The sequence below is a fragment of the Panthera leo genome, chromosome D2 (assembly GCF_018350215.1).
Source record: "Panthera leo isolate Ple1 chromosome D2, P.leo_Ple1_pat1.1, whole genome shotgun sequence".
In the NCBI taxonomy this organism is placed as follows: domain Eukaryota; kingdom Metazoa; phylum Chordata; class Mammalia; order Carnivora; family Felidae; genus Panthera; species Panthera leo.
The window spans coordinates 67,618,120-67,636,729 of NC_056689.1; the positions used below are offsets into that span (position 1 = coordinate 67,618,120).

At 50.4% G+C, this 18,610-nt stretch overlaps 1 protein-coding gene across 1 annotated transcript in view; it reads left to right on the forward strand.

The window, feature by feature from the left end:
* The window catches only part of RBM20 (RNA binding motif protein 20), a 59,059-nt gene that overhangs the window by 33,998 nt on the left and 6,451 nt on the right, over nt 1-18,610 (forward strand). Inside the window, exons 9-12 of the mRNA XM_042907803.1 lie at nt 1,506-2,199; nt 8,045-8,146; nt 9,254-9,914; nt 11,483-11,617. Of these exons, the coding sequence (XP_042763737.1) occupies nt 1,506-2,199; nt 8,045-8,146; nt 9,254-9,914; nt 11,483-11,617 (1,592 nt within the window). The remainder of the gene's footprint in view (nt 1-1,505; nt 2,200-8,044; nt 8,147-9,253; nt 9,915-11,482; nt 11,618-18,610) is intronic.

The window sequence follows — 18,610 nt, forward strand, 5'->3', positions numbered from 1 at the left end:
TACCCTCTGCTAAAAAACCTTAAAGTCAGTGTGTGTGTGTGTGTGTGTGTGTGTGTGTTCTATTTAGAGCCAGCTGTTGGTTTTTCATGAGCTGAATGTAGATACAGAAACAGGAATGTAGGTGAACCCCCCAAAAGTAGTGACTTGCCCAGTCACCTACTCTGAACATTGAATGCATTCAGTTTTCCAACTCCTTTCTTCCAACTGAAATTGGGACCGTGTCAAGTTGGGGGTACAAGTTTCCCCCTGTCGCTGCCCTACGAAAACAGCCCTTGTGGAGAGCCAAGGGAGAGACCACAGGAGCCAGCACTTGGCCTGCACTTTCCATGGTTCTACCTGGGGCTGCCACAGATAGTGCTCTCACCAGGCTGGGTCCAGGCTGTTTCCCCATTGATGGTCAAGGCAGCCTGGTCCTAGGGAGCCACCTCTGGGTGTCCCCTGGTAAGTGAGGGCTGTCTGGTTTTTCTGTATTTGGAAACCAAACGAAAATTGCCCATTCTTTTAGAATAATGGGTACGTGATTAACTAGATCTGCTTAATTACCAAACAATCCCCAGAGAGAGAGGCTGGGAGTATGTGTGTGTGTGTGTGTGTGTGTGTGTGTGTGTGTGTGTGTGTGTGTGTGTCTTTGTATGTATCTAGCTGCTCAGGTTTGGGATCCCCATTTATTTGTTAGGGTTTTTTTTAAATGGTTGGTTGGGGTTTTTTTAAAGATGCGTTTAAAGGCGGATCATGCTTCCTACAGTTCTTCAGCGGAGCGTCTGGAAGAACTTACTCTGAATCTTAGGCAGGTTGAGAATCCCTTTCCTGGGATTTAGTCCCCTCATCTGAAACACAAGCAGGTCAGAGCTCTAAGGTTCCCTCCAACCCTAAAGTGCCCTCCTAGTTCTTTGGTTTTGGAATCTCTGAGCCTGCCCTCCTCACTCTTGTCCCCCCAGTAATTAGCATCTTCTACTATGCCCAAGACCTGAACAAACTGAGATGAGAAACAAACAAGAAAAATGGAGGCCAAGAGGTTGCCTTCATTACAGTAAAAGTCAGGTGGAGTTGTGGCTTTGGTCTTGTAGTCGAGACACTGGCTAATTGAACCCCAGGGTCAGGCAGCCTTGCCCACCAGGCTAGACCAGGGCAACCACCGCCTCCCCTCCCACCCCACCCCCACACATCCAGAGGGAGAGTTGCCTGTCCCCTGAGCTTAGCTTCCTTCCAAGAGGAAGAAAGATGGAGTTGAGCCTAACCAGTCCAATTATTTATCCCAGTTCCCAGAAGCAGAATGAGTAAAAGGGCAGAGACAGCCAGGACTGTACTCTGGGAAAATCCTCCTCCTTAGAAGCCAGAGGGGAGGAAAAGCTTTCTCCTGCACCACTCTCTGTATTGGCTGTGCGGTTGTGGCGAAGAGTGTATGGCCACATGGGGTTAAGTGCACAGTATGTCCACTGGGCATATCTGTGCATGGGGGCAGGGGACGTGCAGATCATAAAACACACTCCTTGGCTCCTTCACAGATACGGCCCAGAAAGGCCACGGTCTCGCAGTCCGGTGAGCCGGTCACTGTCCCCGAGGTCCCACACGCCGAGCTTCACCTCCTGCAGCTCTTCCCACAGCCCTCTGGGCCCCACCCGCACCGACTGGGGCAACAGCCGGGACTTGTGGGAGCACTCGCCCTATGCCAGAAGGGAGGAAGAGCGAGATTCGAGCCCCTGGAGGGAGAATGGAGAGGACAAGAGGGACAGGGCAGACGCGTGGCCACATGATCGAAAACACTACCCCTGGCAACTGGACAAAGCGGAGTTAGATGAGCGGCTGGAAGGAGGGCGGGGCCACCGAGAAAAGCACCCAAGGCCCGGGTCCCCCAGCCCGCTGCACTCCGCGTCGGGCTACAAAAGCCGAGAAGACAGCTACTACCGGAAGGAGCCCAAAGGCAAATCGGACAAGTATGTAAAGCAGCAGCAGGAAGCTCCCGGGAGGTCCAGGAGGAAAGAGGAGGCCAGGCTGCGGGAGAGCAGACACCCCCACCCCGAGGACTCAGGCAAGGAAGACGGGCTGGAGCCGAAGGTCACTAGGGCCCCTGAGAGCGTCAAGTCTAAGCAGAGTGAGAAAAACAGAACCAAGAGACCTGATAGAGACCAAGAAGGAGCTGATGATAGAAAAGAAAGCAGAATGGCGGGGAATGAGGTAACGATGCAATCTCTTCCCCAGGTAAGGAGAGGCAGGTTCCCGAGGACAGTAATATTAACATGATGATGATGAACATTTATTTATTAAATGAATGGAACACTCATTGGATGTTTACTCTGTGCCAGGCACTGTACTAAACACTTTGTCTCAGTCAAGTTATTTAATCTTGCCAGCAACTGTATGAGGTAATAATGGAAATAATACTATTATTGCTGTAGATAAGGAAACTGAGGCACAGAGAGCTTAAGGGAGTTGTCCAAGGACACACAGTCAGGAAATGACAGAGCGATCGGGCTCCAAATCCCTTGGTGCGTGGCTACCTTTACTAGAAGTTAGGCAGCGACATGACATGATGCAAAGGCGGTCTGTGGACCCGTGTGCCCGGAGCGGAGGCGCCCTGCGGCGTCGCGGACTCTGCTCAGGGAGATTAGATCTTTGGTCTGCTCCATTCTTTCTCCTGCCAAAAGCATCTGCCGAGCCTGGGGCTTCAATGAGAGGTGGTAAAGGAGAAGCAGCCACCACCCACTACGTGACACTGGGTGCCCAGGGCTTGGTGTGCCTCCCTAGACACTGTCCAGTGTTTTACTTCCACCGTAATAAAAATGCTCGGCAGTTGGCTGGCACCTTTCATCCAAGCGTCTGGAAGGGCTTATAACCTGCTATATAACTTCGGTTCACACAGTGAGCTGCGAGGACTCTGGGTACAAAATTTACATCCTGGCTTGGTTTATACTTCCTCCTTTCCCAAAACCACCTACATTTAAGTAGGAGTGGGATCGTGGAGGTCGGGGAGGGGGTGCTTCATAAGGAACTCAATTTAAAAAACCCTACGTGCCTGTCTCCTAGTTTGATTCAGGAGTTAGTGACAGTGACTAAGTTGAAATAAGGAGCCCAGTTCTCAAGGCCATGGACGCTGAAGAGTCACGCTTTTGTTCACTACTGCATTCACTCCTATATGCATTGGTGGGAGGCCACTTTGACAGGTAGCGTGCTAGGCACAGGGGGTCCAAAGGTGAAGGGGACATGGTCCAGGCTGTAGTGGAGACCAAGGTCTAATGGTAGAAGGAGAGCTGCCAAAAGTGATTTACGGTCGGTGGGACCCATACTGGAGTGGAGTAGCGGATGGGCTGTTCTGTGGGCGTTAACTTCTGCACCAGGAGAGGAGGAAAGCAGCACAGAGGAGGTGACATTTGGCCAGGCATGGAAAGTGGGGACAAAAGCAATTTGGGAAGCAGCGAAGGCAAAAGTGAGAAAAGAAGACTGTTTTCAAGAACCTAGAGATACTCAGCATGGCGGTGTCTTTAGGGCATATTAAAGAATAATGTTTTTAAACAGTAAAACCCTGGCTCTTGTGCAAACATAAAATGAATACATGTCAAAGATGTTATTTAACCCATTAATTAACGAGGGATCCGTAAGATGTAAAAGCTGGGTCAAAGGAGAAGCCAAAGAACAGGCAACATGGAAAGGCAATTGAGAACGCCGAAATGAATTTGCTAAGAGACATAAAGCCTTTTCCACGGGAAGCCAGCTGCATCTCCAGCAGGTAAAATTGCATCTCTAGGAACAAGAATCATTTGCACTACGATCCGTCTTCTGTAGTTTGCAGGGTTATAAAATAGTTCCAGATAACAAAAGGCCCCAACTCCTAAGGATGGGACACCCCGGAAAGGGTGTGCTGGACAGCTAACTGCCCAGCGGTCCGTGGAAAGAACACCCTGTTGTCTTTTCGCCCATCTCGAAGTCAGCCACGGTTTTTCCTGACTGGCATGGCAGGGGTTGCTCAGGAGGTGAGATTAGGCACCTGGGTGGGGTGGGTCCACAAAGGCCTTTGTGTGCCTTGCTGAGGACTTGAACTGGATCCCGAGGACCTGTGAACCAGAGGGTGTTTTTAAGAAGTGTGTCTACACTTGGAGGTATCTAAGGGGCTGGTGATGGGTCAGTGCCTCCAAAGAGTCACAGAGGGACAGAGAGCAGCAGCCCCTTGAGCCAAGGGCTCAAGCCTGGGCCTCATACACACGCCAGCAGCCCAGCGCCCTGTGTCCCCATGGCAAAGTGATGGAGCTGCCCCTTCACAAGCCTACCCACATTTCTGAGACTCTTCTTCAGTCTCGATATTGTTCCTACTATTTCACCCACCTGCTTTCATCGGTTTGCCCATTTAAGGTGACACATGCTATGGGTCATCCCCACAGCCCTGATGCAAAAAAGAGATGCCCAGAAAGCCCCATGGGTTTCCACACATTCTGTCTCTTTAATTGGTTCTGCCTCTAATAGCCCTAGAGTGGAGTCGGTGGGGACTTGGGGTCCCCAATGGATTGTTTCTGTGGGTTTGGGAGCCAGGAAGCCCCAAACCCTTTTTTTGATGGAATATCAGTAGCATAGACTTTCCCTCACTGATCTCAAAGTGTATATAACAATCTTGAAAATGACCCAAATCCTCCAGGGCTGCCACAGGAGTCAGATAACAGGCAGTGACTGAACTTGGAGATGGAAGACAGCTTGGCTGAGGACGGTGTCACGTGGCTCCTTCCTCCCCACCTTTCACTTGTTGTTCTGCTCCCCCCCAAGGTTATTCCTGGAGAGAAATCCCACAACATAAAACCACAGTGTCCCAACTCACTTGTCTTCCTTCCCTGCCAAACTCTCCTAGGTCCAACCTGTCCCCTGGTCTGTCTTTATTTTATTTAGTGTCTGTCTCCTACAGCCTCCAAACATAACCTCCACAAGGGCAGGAATTTTTGTCTGCTGTGCTCACTGCTATGTCCCCAGTCCCGAAATCAGGGCTTGACACAGAGTGGGTGCCCAGTAAGTATTTGCTGAAGGAAGAAAGGAATGACTGACCCAGACTCTGGAGACAAAGGCCTGGCTTCTGAAAACCAGGTCACTCCCTGTTCTTCTGGGCCTCAATTTTCTCATTGGTGAGATGGGTGTGATCACAGGTCTGTCATAGGGCTTTAATGAGCTTGTGCTCATTCAAAACCTCTAAGATGTCCGGAGAAAGTGCCCATGGTGGAGAGGCCAGTGTGTGTGCTGTTCAGTGTTTGTAAGTGGCCAAGTCCACACCCGAGACTCAACCTTGACCACAAGGCCATAGAAAGAAGGAAAGAGATCAAGTCACTGAGTAGGGTGAACATGGGTAGGAAACATTCCTCCACCTTACTGGAAGGGTGATCAAGGGTTATAGACCCAGATGCCTGGAGAAAGGAAGCCAGGAAGGGGACACAGACCTGGTAACAGGGGTGAAGCCAACGTGGAAAGAAGTAATCATGGCAGACCAAGGAAGGGGTACCTGTCTACTGGGGGCAGTTAGCCACTCCTCAGCTCTGTTCTATGGCTGCCATTCAGGAATGCAAGCCGGGTGCTATTAGATCCCCCATTTTTTAAAGAGCAGCACCAAAATCCACGTATCTCTGAAATTTTTCCACATTTTAGAAACTGTATAGACTAGAACATGTCTGTAGGCCAGATGGAGCCCAAGGTTCTCTAGAATGCAGCCCCCAGTATAGGCAGTCCACAGAAGGGAGAAATAGAAAAACTACTTATGCTCAGTTCAGAGCCTAGACAGAGACCTAAGCATTGCAGAGGCAGGTGTGAGCTAGTTAACCACTCCACCCCCTCCTTCCAGTCTCCATCCTTGTATTGACTAATATCCACAGAGCACCTAGCACTGGGACTACAGTTCTGAGTGAAAACTGAAATGACCCTTGATCGCAGGAGCTCATGGTCTAATGGAAAGACACACTAATCAAATAATTCCTCAGATGAGTAGAAGGGCATGAGTTAAGTGCTAAGAAGGAGATGGAGGTATATACTACTGTTAAGGTGGCAAGGAATTAGAGGCTTCCCTGGGTTAAGATGCAACTGTTGAGATTGGAAGGAATGGTGGGTTTCACTGAGTGAAAGGAAGGAGAACAGACAGAACAGCATGTGCAAAGGCCTTGTGGCTGAGGGTCAGTGTTGCAGGAACAGAGACAGCCAGGGTTAGAATGCTGAGACATAGGTCTGGTTTGTCAACGGGCCTTACCATGCAAGGTTGTAGGCGGGTTACGGATTTGTGTCTTTATCCCGAGTGCAAAGGGAAACAAATGAAATATTTAAGCAAGAAGGTGTGGTGAGGTTAGGACAGTTTTTGCCTTGTGGAGTCATCATTCTTGATTGCCTTGGGGAGAATAGACTTGGGAGGAGGCTACAGGGCAGAAGGGGGAGACCAGTTAGGAGGTGGTTTAACCGTAGGCCTAGCTCTGTGGAGGCAGAGCTCTGCTTGCAACAGTTGGGGCCCAATATCTTAGTCTGTGAGCTGGTGCGGGCAGCTGGGTGCATTGATTGCATTTATCGGCTTCCCTTAAACTGCTGCTCTCACTTGAAGTGATCCCAGGGCGAGGGGCACACTGAAGGCACTGCTCTTCCTTTGCCTGCGGGAAGAAACACCTAGATGCAAATGGTGAGGTGCTTCCGTCGGGCCAGGCTGCCCCTGCCTCTCCCAACTGGAATTGGAGGGGGCTCTGTTGTGTCCACCTAGGAGCGTGGCTGGAGGAATTTGCTTGGGGAGGGTAAGGTAGTTTATTCAGGGAGATAAAAATACAAGACCTCTCCTTTTGGTGGAAGCTATGGATTCTGATGGCTAAAAAGGCATTTGGAGCTGCTCTGCACTTAGGCTAGCTTAGAAGACCAGAGCAGAGCTTGGAATCTTCCGCTCCAAATACCAGAAAGAGCAAGGACCTGAGGATGTTAGCTCTCTTCCCCTGTCTGGTAATAACTGGTTAAACCAGTCAGCTCTGAGCTCCTGCCCCAGCTGTTTCCGTGTCAGCGCCAGAGGGGTGTGTCCGGTTGTAAGAAATCAGAACCAGAGTCACTTACTCAGAGCCAACCTCGGCCAAAATCGTCGGGAAGATGCAGCTGGCCCCTGAGAAAGTCCAGGAAGAGTCACTGATCTGGTGGCCAAAGTTTAAGTCAGGGGAGAGTATCTTCCAAAAACTTCTAAAATGAGGTTTGGCAAACTTGTTCTACAAAGCACCAGACAGCAAACGTTTTAGGCTATGTGGGCCAAGAGGCCAACGTGAAGATATTATGTAGGCACTTATGTAATCATTTAAAATGCAACTATTTAAAAATGTGAAAAGCCTTGTTAATTCACAGATTGTATAAAAGGAGCTCAGATTTGACCTGAGGATGAGTGTTCGCTGACCCTGTTTTCAAGGCTGCTCAGAGACTAATTCTCCAACCGAACACCTGCTTCTACTTGTTCGCTTTCTCAGACATGAGCACTGTCTATCATGAGGGACTGAATTTGAGGGAAGGAATAGAAGGAAGGAAGAAGGGAGGGGATTGCTAGTTTGGACTGTAGCTCTAGGAAAGAGAGAGGACAAACGAGGGGTGGAGAGGACACTGGTCGGCTGACCGCCCCCTTCCTACTCATAAGTGCCCTGGATGGGACTTCTATGGCCGCAACAGATCTTTGGGGGAGATGTCACCTTGATGATTGTTAACCCCAGGGCCAGTTCACCCTTGGTCCCTTTACTTCTCCTGTCTGTAGGTTTCATAACAATGAAAAGCACCCAGTTTGCCAGGGATTTCTGCCCCGCTAAAGACATCAGTCCATCCATTAAGACATTTCTGTGCCTCCTTTGTCTGTGTGACTTTGAGCAAGTTACTTAACCTCTCTGAGCCTTAATTTCCCGATCTGTAAAATGAAGATCATAGCACCTGCCTCCGAGGGGTTTTTGTGAGGATAAAGGAAATGGTGTCTGTGAAAACACACTTGGGGACTGTTAGCTGTGCTCAGCATCATTTTCTCTTGGCACTCCCTCTTTTCTCTGCCACTGCTCACTGTTGATTTGGTTTGTTCTGTTCTTCCTTTGGTAAGGCTGGAAAAGAGGAGCAGGAGGGCATGGAAGAAAGCACCGCATCAGTGGGCAGGCAGGAGAAAGAAACAGAATCCTCTGATGCTGAGGACACAAGGACAAAGGTAAAGTTTGCGTAGAGCCGCATGTGCATGATGGCAATTGGGCACCACGTCTCTGGAGTCCCCATCCTGCCCTGTGATGCCCCGCTCGCTGCACGGATGTGTCCAACACCCCACCTGTGATTCCACGAATGAAGCCAGAATGGTTTTGGGAGAATGGTTTTCCCTGGGATCTTTGCATAGTTTTTACTAAGGAGCTCTTTACCATATGCCTGGGCTCTGCCTCAGTCTCCAACGACTTGGCTGTGCTCGTAAGAGAAAACATGTGCCCAAAAAAGACTCGGGCTTCAGAGCCAGGCTCCCAAAATAGGTCCCTTGGGAGGGGCTGGGGGAAGAGGGGAGCTTTGGATGCACAGGCTGGGGCCCTGACTTCAGCATGCCCAGACCCTGGGACTAACAAAACATCTACTGTGCTTGCAAAGATTATTTGACTTAATTAAAGTAAAACATCCACTTACAGTGTTGGGGCTGCCTCAGCAAAAAGAAATGTGTTTGGAACGTGGCCAGCTTTGTGTCTTTCTGGTCAGGAGAGGTAGAGAGATGGGTATCACTGGCAAGGAAGTTGATCTCTGAAATCTGGCTGCTGGGGACGTGAAGAGAAGTTTCAGGAGGGGCTGAGTATGAGCCATGGCTGTGTAGGTTGCACCCTTGCTGGGAAAGGGACCTTGGGGGGATTTAGTGTGGGGGTGGGCTGGGGGGACTTTGCTACTGTTACCTTCAGTGATGGCCTACATGCAAGAAAATAGCTCCAGCAAGTTGATTTATTTAGAGTCTGTAAGTTTGTCATTCACTCATTTAAAAACTGTTTATTGAGCACCTATTACGTACCAGGGCTTGAAATTCTTTGGGCCGTTTTAAACATGGTAGAGGAAGCATTAAGGGCTTATTCCAAATGCTGTTTTGAGCCCCAACCTAGAGATGAATCAGTGATGTGGGACTTGAGTGGGTTACAGCTCCTCATTGCCCAGCAAATGTTCCCAGGCAGAAGTAAGAGTGCTCAGGATCTTTCTGGTTTTTAGGGGTCCTGTGGTCAAGGTTTGCGCCCTCTGGTTGAATACTATGACCTGCTTCTCAGTCACTCTCTGACCCTTATTCTGCATTTTTGTTCAGGAGCAAGACTGGGAGAGTGGAAGTGAGGCAGAAGGGGAGAGCTGGTACCCCACGAACATGGAGGAGTTGGTTACAGTGGACGAGGTTGGGGAGGAGGAAGATTTTATTATGGAACCAGACATCCCAGAACTGGAAGAAATTGTGCCCATTGACCAGAAGGACAAAATCTGCCCAGAAATATGTCCCTGTGTGACGTCCACCTTAGACCTGGACGTAACCAAGGATCTCACCAACGAGTGTGTGAAGCCCGTAGGTAACGGGGCTACGGAACTCAGCCTCAAGTCACCCAAGGATCTGCCTTCTGCTTCCACGAGCTGTCCCAGTGACATGGACGTGGAAATGCCTGGCCTAAATCTGGACGCTGAGCGGAAGCCAGCTGAACGTAAGACAGACCTCTCACTGGAGGGTTCAGATTGCTACGAGAAGCAGGCAAAGGGAGGGGAGAGCTCCGATGTTCATCCGGCCCCTCCACTCCAGCAAATGTCTTCCCCCAAGCCAGCAGAGGAGGGGGCCCGGCAGCCTAGCCCACCTCTCGATGACTGCAAGGCCGGGGGGCCCCCCGAAGATGGGGCCTGTGAAGGCGGTCCCCTGGAGGGGAAAGCCAGCCCCCGCACCGAAACTGACCTCCAAAGCCAGGCTCGCCAAGGAGTGTCCACCCAGGGTAACTACCTCCCTTTTCTCCTGTGCGCTTGGGTTGATGGGACCACTGCTCACCTAGGGAGGTGTGTGGGCATGTGCAGGCTGGAAGGAACATGACTAAGGTTTCAGCCAGCATTAAAGTCGGTGCAGAAAGCCAGCTTCTAAAGGCCTGGTTAAATCCTTAGCGCTTTTAGGCAAATGGTGTAAAGGAAATCAGATAGGAGGCCACATGTTTTCTGAGAAGCAAACTCAGATAGGGCAGACTTCTCTGAATTTACGGCAGCCCAGGTGGACTCTGACAACTAAAACGTAGCAAAAGCTTTGAGTTATCAGGCCAAGGGGCTTCGGGTCCTCCGGTCAGCAAGCAGCCTGTCATGGCTGCACAGTGGTGGACCACCCAGGCTGTTATTTCTGTGAGGCCCGAGTGAGGGGGCGGGAAACGCAGCCAGGGAGGCAAGAAAGCAGCCAGGAGCGGGCGGAGGTTAGGATCAAGGTGCTGCCGAGGGGTATGGCCGCTTCCCCCTGCTACCACCGCAGACCCCCTTTTTTCCACGGCCTGGTGGTGAAACAAGGCTTGTCCCAGACTGTCCTCCGCCTCCACTGCAGGTGATGTTGTATCTGTGCCCGGCGCTATGACATCATGAGAGACGGAGTTTAAAATAGGCTAAGCCCTGTCTTCTCTGCCAAGTGGAAACAAAGATCCATCAAGGGCCACGGCGGGAGGGAGGGGGGGCAGAGGAGGAGGAGGAGCCCTCAGTGTTCTCCACATGGAAATAACTAGAGCTCCATTTCGCAGAAAGCCTGTGGCACTTGGAAGGTTGAAGTAGGGGGGCCGAGAGTCGGGGACAGAAGCCGTTGAGTAAAGGCTTGAAAAGAGACATTTCCATCCAGCGCCCTGCGGCCCAAATGAGCCTGTCAGGGAGCTGGAGGCTCCGGCTTTCCTCCCTGTCAAGCTGACCTGAGCTGTTTTCCACCTGCGAGTCTCCATGGAAACTGCCACGCGCTGCCTTCTTGTTGCCAGAGAAACACTGAGGCCCGGGCTGTGTCTACAGAAGGCAGGAGCAAAGAAAGAGCAAAATGTTCACCTTGCCCTGATTGAACCCCTTTAGTTTGCCGGATAGGCCTCGACATGCACTGGTGTTAATGGCTTATTAGCTTACCCAGTGTTTGGAGTTCATATTTAATAACACTGCTGTACCAGCTTGGGGTGGAAACGGCACAGCCTCTTCTGTCAGCCTCTGTCCCTACAGACGTCAGCACAATTTTTGCCCTTCTGCCTGCAGGGATGGAGTGATTTGTGAGTTGGGGGGCAAGGTAGGGATCCTCCCAGCCCAAAGGGGCAACAGCCCATCCCCCACAGACCCAGTGCAAAGGTTTGCCAAGGGTTCGTAGGTGTGGCATTCTTTTTGGCAGCAGAGCAAACTCTTAATTACAGCATTTTGGACCTAATTAGCAGTCCTTGCCCTAGCTTCGTGTTATTAAGCCGTGCAAGGGACCATTCCTGATCACACAGTGCAAGAATAGAATTGCAGGGAATCTTTGAGGTCTGTTGTGCTTCATTAGTTCTCTGCCTTGGCTCATGTTTTGCAGAAAACTCCAGGTACATGGAAGTAAAATCTTTGGATGTGAGGTCACCGGAATACACGGAAGTGGAGCTGAAACAGCCCCTCTCTTTGCCTTCCTGGGAGCCCGAGGATGTGTTCAGTGAACTTAGCATTCCCCTAGGTAGGTGAAGTACACAGTCCTTCCTGAGAATTCAGCTCCAGGAAATGATCGCTCCACGGACACACCTAGGAGCTCCAGAGGGTTTTTTGTCATTTTGTTGTTGTGTTTAATGTCTGACGTAATGACCGAGACACGCAAGGTGCGTATCTTTAAAGTTTCTTGCAATTTCGTTCTCCCATGATAGACCAGATACCTCATGGTATCAGGCCTTGAGCAGCATTGCCCTGGGAGCCAGAGCAAGGACTTGATTTCCCTATTTGGGAATGCTTTGTTTCTGACCATACGGCTTTATTCAGGCAGGGATCAGAGGCCCCAGTGGCTGCCCAAAGTCAGCAGAAATGAACTTCTTCAGCTACTGGCTTCCCTATCCCAACCCTTCCCAAAACATTTGTTTGTTCTTTGAAGGACGAGCTTCTGTGAGGCAATGATGCTGAAGAGACTGCATTTGGGGCAGATACAATATAGTTGACGGAAGGAGCATTGAACAGAGAGAGACGTGGTCCCCTTTCCTTCCTATTCTACTTATTGGATGACTGCGTAATCTCAGACAACCCATCCCCAGGATGTATTTTGATTTTTTTTCCCCAGTCACTACAAGTCCTTCATTAACAAGTCAATAAAAGAAAGAGAGAAAGATTGGGAGGTAAAACTACTTTTCTTGGAGGCCCTTGGAGTGGAAGGTACTGTCAGAACCCACCTGGCAGTCAACCCAGCCACAGGCAGAATGGAGATTGGGGATCCAGGGGACCAGTTGGTAGGGGGCAATGAGAAGGGGGTGGCTCGGGCCTCGGGCAGGGAATGTGCAAATGCAGAGGCCTGACAGGGAATGATAGGTTGGGGTTCCTGAGCCTTAGTGTTTTCACCTATAATATGGGATTGACTTGGATCACTGGTGTTTTAATGGTGGAAGTGTTGGAGGGGGATGGGAAGGGAGGTTAATAATAAATCAGGGGCGCCTGGGTGGCCCAGTCGGGTAAGCATCCGACTTCAGCTCAGGTCATGATCTCACAGACCATGAATTCGAGCCCCGCGTCGGGCTCTGTGCTGACAGCTCAGAGCCTGGAGCCTGCTTCGGATTCTGTGTCTCCCTGTCTCTCTGTCCCTCCCCTGCTCATGCTCTGTCTCTCTCTGTCTCAAAAAAAAAATAAAAAAATAAAAAAAAATAATAAATCAACTAGGAAACATTTTCAAAGGGGAGAGTTAACTAAAGTCTCAGGGCAGAGTGAGGGCACCTGGGAGCTTCTGACGCTATCGCTAACCCAGTGACTCCCACTCCACATCATCTTTGAGTCTTTGCTTTGACTTTGAGAGGTTGGAAAGCAATGAGACAAAGGAGAAGTAGCAGCTGCTTGAGAGAGCGCTTAGGCAGGTGTCATTTGGGAAGGCGTCACAAGGAAGCACGAGAAGAATGGGTTATGTGATGACCAATGACCACATGTCTGCTTATTCAGGGAGAGGCTGGTCAGTACAGATGCTCACCCTTTCCATCAGGTTTCTCTTTTTGTTTTCATCTCCTTTTAAACATTTCTTACTGTTTTTGTCCTCCAAATGCTCCATTTTCATAGAGTACTCCTTGGTACTGAGCAGCGCTTACTAGATAACATGGCACCATGCAGAGCACTCTGGGGCAGTTGAGAAATGTAACACAAGTCTCCAAGAACTTGGAATCTGTATGACCCACACAAGCAAAAGTTAAGAATAAGTTCTGCTACCTTGTAATTCACGTCTCTTTTATTATTTTTCATTCCCAAAAGTGTGAAAGATTATTATGACAAATTTAAAAACTAAGAGCCATATAGGGGCACGTGGGTGGCTCAGTCGGTTAAGTGTCCGACTTCAGCTCAGGTCATGATCTCACAGTCCGTGAGCTCGAGCCCCGTGTCAGGCTCTGTGCTGTCAGCTCAGAGCCTGGAGCCTGCTTTGGATTCTGTGTCTCCTTCTCTCTCTGCCCTTCCCCCACTCGTGCTCTGTCTCTCTATCAAAAAATGAATAAATGTTAAAAAAAATTTTTTTAAATAAGGGCCATATAAAGTATATGTTAAATGTTGTGTCTCTTCCCTCCAGTTTTCTCCCCAGCTCCAGAGGTAGCCATGATCATACCCACGGGCTAGATCACACTATACACAGAATGTTCTACAGTTTGCTTTTTTTTTTTTTAATTGTTAATGTTTATTTATTTTTGAGAGACGGAGTGTGAGCAGGGAAGGGGCAGAGAGGGAGACACAGAATCTGAAGCAGGCTCCAGGCTCCGAGCTGTCAGCACAGAGCCTGACATGGGGCTTGAACTCAAGAACTGGGAGATCATGACCTGAGCCAAAGTCAGACGTTTAACCAACTGAGCCATCCAGGCACCCCCACCCCCTTTAATTTAATTAAAAAAAAATTTTTTTTATGAGAGAGAGTGAGAGAGTGCAAGCAGGGGAAAGGGGCAAAGGGAGAAAGAATCTTATTAAGCAGGCTCCACATTCAACACAGAGCCTAACACGGGGCTCGATCCCACGACCCCCGGCCCATGACCTGAGCAGAAATCAAGAGTCGGACACTCAACCGACTGAGCCACCCAAGCGCCCTTCCAATTTGCTTTTTTAACTTAACAGTGGGTCTTAGAGATCTCTTCACATCAGTACACAGAGAATGCATTCTTCTGAACCAGCACACATATTCCATCCTAAAAGATGTACACCATAAATTACTTATCCATTTCTCTCCTGGTGAACACTTAGGATATTGTCAGTTTCTTTTCCCATTATTAAAGTGCTATAATAGTTAAGCTTTTATTTTTATGATTTACCATGCAGGCACCATTGCTAGTGCTTACCTCATGTAACTCTCTCAAAACACCTATGAGGTACGTAATATTTTCATCCTTATTTTATAGGCTAGGAATCTCAGATGCGGAATTACAAAGGTGATGATTAGCAAAGATTGGAGCCAGGATTCAAATCCCAGTAGTTTGACTCATGGGGCCCTGCCGCCTCTATGCTCTGCTGCCTTCCAGACATGCTCTTACATTTGTGTGCATGCCTGGGTTTCTGTAGGACAGCGTCCTAGACCATGGGATTGCGGGGCGGGGGGGGTGGGGGGGTGGCATCAGATATATTTGCATTTCACATTTTCATAATTGCTGCTAAATTGCGCTCCATAAAGATTATACCAGTTTTCACTGCTGGAGTGAGGATTCTCATTCTCCGCTTCCTTACCAACATTGGATGTCATCAGTTTTTAATCTTTACCAACCTGTTAGGAAAATGGGATCTCATTCTGTTTTTAAAAACAGCTCTAATGAAATATAATTGACGTTAATGAAGTGCACATACGTAAGGTGTACAGTTGATCAGTTTTGACATATACGTACATCTGTGAGACCCTTACCACAATTAGAGAGCGAACGTATTCATCACTTCTTAAATTTGCTGGTGCTCCTTTGTAATTCCTCCCTCCCCACACCTCAGTCCCCAGGTAACTACTGATCTGCTTTCTGTCACTAAATATTAGTTTGCATTTTAGAATTTCATAGAAAGGGAATCATATGGGATACATTGTTTTTGCCTGACTTCTTTCACCCAGCATAATTATTTTGATTCATTGATAATTGTGGGGTGGATCAATGGTTGGCTTCTTTGTATTGTTGAGGAGTATTGCATTGTGGATACAGGTAAACCACATTTGTTGATTCATTCGTCTCTTGATGGGCATTTGGGTTGCTTCCAGTTTGGGCCTTTTACAGATTGTACTTTTGTCTTGAATGTAGTCTTCGGTTAGCTTTGAGACCCATTATCTTATCTCAGGGGGTCGGGGTATGGTACTATTTTCCGCATTTGACAGGAGAGGAAATGGAAGCCCAGATGCTTACCCAAGAACACACATCAGGTTCAGGTCAGAACTCGGGGCTTCTAATCTGAGACCACTCTGCCATTCTGGTTCCTCTGGCACAGGAAGCACAATGTAGGAAAGGCAATTTTTGTGCAGTGGTTAAGAGCACAAACTGTGGAAAATGACTCCCCAGGTTCAAATCCCAGCTGGCTAGGAGACAATGAGCAACCTCTTTGACTCTTTTCATTGATTTATTGACTTTCTTCATCAATAAATAAGGGTAGTAACATAGAAGCCTACTGTGTTCAGTTATTTTGAGGATGAAACGCATGAGTACTTGTAAGGTCTTAGTATCTTCCAGTAGGAGGTACTGAAGGGTTGTCTGTTGTTATTACTCGTTCATGAGGTAGTAATGGAGACCTACTGTTTCCTCTCACTCAGGCTGCATAACCCTCACCCTCCAGAATCGGTCACTACTGCAGAGACTTCTAGGGAGGCAGGGAACGACTTTCAGGCTTTGTCCCTACGGAGAGCAGGGAGGCGAAGGGGAAATGCCAGGATCCAGAGTAAAAGGGAGGTGAAGTGCCATTGCTCAGGGACTGGGGTGGGCATGGCTGGCGGGGAGAGGGCACTGCCCATGTGTTTCAGGCCAGCTTTGGGTGACCCTAGCCAGCCTGCGCCTGCCAGGGCCTGTGCTTACCAGTACCAAAGGGCATTGTCTGCAAAAACGCAAGGTCCCCCTGCACCCATCGCAGGCTTTGCTAGGATGACCGAGTTAGAATTGCCCGGGCCAGGAGCTATTATTAGAAAGCAAATGCAGCTTTAATCGTCGTTCCCTTAGTAGAGGCTGAAAAATGGGAGGACCACGTGGCTCCAGACTGGGTGGGGAGCTCACAGTTTTCTCGACGCGGTAGCGTCACTTGTGGCCCTCACATTCCAGAGGCATCCAAGACGGTGTTGGCATGTAGTGCCCGGGGCAACTCCCAGTTACTCAGGGGGGAGTCGCCAGGCATTCGGGGATCCTCCTCAGGCTTCTCCTCCCTCAGCGCGGTCTTCTCACCACCTGGTACCGCCTGCCCAGCCGCTGGGCACCAGGCAGGGGCAGGGAAGTGTTGCTGCCAACCTTTGGAGTCTGGGTTCTCCAGGCGGCCCTGGTGAAAGGTTAGAGGGCAAGAAGGCCTCTGTGGAGAAATGTGTCTGGAAACTCTCCGTTTTTGAGCACCAGGCAAAATGAGAGGTGCTACCCATAACACCCTTCGTGGGGGTATCATTTCTGTTTTACAGAGGAGGAAGCTAATCTCAGAGAGTTTAAATAATGTACCTGAGGTTACACAGTGTAAGTCAAGGAGCTAGATCTGTCTGACTCTAAATTCTATTTTCCCTCCATTATTCCGTGGCTTCCAAGCTTATTTTTGGTTTTTGGTTTTGCGTTTTGTGTTTCTGTGTTTTTTTGGCAGTGGGAGCCTTTGTTCAAATGCAGTCTCACCCAGAACCAGCCCCCCACACAGTAGCTGTGCTTCTTGTGTTGAAAGGGGCCACAGCTGCCAGCTTGGGCCCAGCTTTACACTCTGGTGGCTTCTGAGGCAGCGAAGCTCCTTCTGGGGGACCCAGAGCAGCGGTTAGAAGGTCTCTGGGGAAACTTGAAGGATGCTGGAGCCCTTACCCCCGGGGCCTGCAGTGAGACCCCAGGTTTCTATGCTGGGACCACCCAGCTGGCCCAGCCAGCGTCTGGGGCAGGACAGAGGAAGGAGCCGCTCTGATCCCAGGCCTGTGCCTGCTCCGCATGGTCTCCGGGTAGTGCTTCTTCCTTCCCAATTGCCTGTATCTCCCTGTTCTGCAGCAGCAAGGGGGGAGCCGTTCTGTGGGAACAGGGGATGAAGGCGGGCCTTGCTTCATTTATGCTCCTTCGCCACCAGCCTGTTTGTGGGGTGGAGGGGGGAGCTGGCCACCCACAGGCAGGGCAGGGGCCGCTTTTCTGTCCCTTGCAGTGAGGGCGGGAGGAAGGTGAGGAAGGGAAGGACACAGCCTCCCTCTGGGCAGAGGGCCGAGGGAGGCCCCCTCCCTGCTGGCGACTGCTGGAGGCAGGGCAGCGCTCTGCGTGGCAGTTAGAGAAAACTGGCTGAGGAGGCTGCCAAAACCAGGCCCCAAACCACAGAGGAGCAATCAGTCAAGGCAGGCCTGGGGCAGGCCTCCCGGGCTCCCCACTCCCTCCAGGCCCCCTGCTGCACACTGATAAGTGGCTCTTTTGACACGGAAAAAAAAAAATTGTAATTACAAGTCTAAGCTGCTGCTCTATGACAGGGTCTCCTGTGCGCGTAGGTCTGTCTCCGCTCTGGGAGGCCGAGGCAGGAAAGCGAAGGAAGCCCGGACTCGTGGTCACACGCAGCGCCTCAGTGGGGACCTGGCCTGTCTCCCTCTGTGCAAGAAGAAGCGGCCCTTCCCCTGGTGGGCTGCTCCCAGCCCCTGTCTCCCTTCCCCGCCCACCCCATCCTCCCACGCCGCCCCCCCCCCCAACTCCCGTGCGGGCAGCTCTCCGACCACTGCCGCCCCCAGCAGGGCAGCGGGCGCTAACCAGACGGGCGGCAGCAAAGCCCAGCCGAGGGCCAGGCACACACACCAGCGGCCCCGGTCTGGAAGCAGGATCCAGGCATTCGGAGCCACCAGCCCCGTTCCTTTAGTTCCATCACGGGTCCTGCTCTTTCACAGCCCTTATACCTGCTCTTCTGCTGGCATGTCACAATCAGGCACCTGAAGAAACTGAGGCCCCGGCCAACGGTGGCGTTCAGCTGACTCTCCCCAGGTTCCACAGGTTCTTGGAGTCTGGTCTGCGCCCTCTCAGACCTGGGCTCTTTCCACTCTGCTGACCGTGGCTTCAAGAGGAGAACCATGGGGTGCCTGGGTGGCTCAGTCAGTTGAGTGTCTGACTTCGGCTCAGGTCATGATCCCACGGTTCGCGGGGTCCATCCCTCCATCAGGCTCTCTGCTGTCAGCCTAGAGCCTGCTTTGGATCCTCTGTCTCCCTCTCCCTCTGCCCTTCCCCTGCTCACGCTCTCTCTCTCCCTCCCTCAAAAATAAATAAACACTTTTTAAAAAGTAAAAAAATAAACTCAGCAATGGGGCTAGTAATTTAAAAAAAGAAAGAGAGAGAGAGGGAGGAGAACCGTGGCCCTCAGAACACCG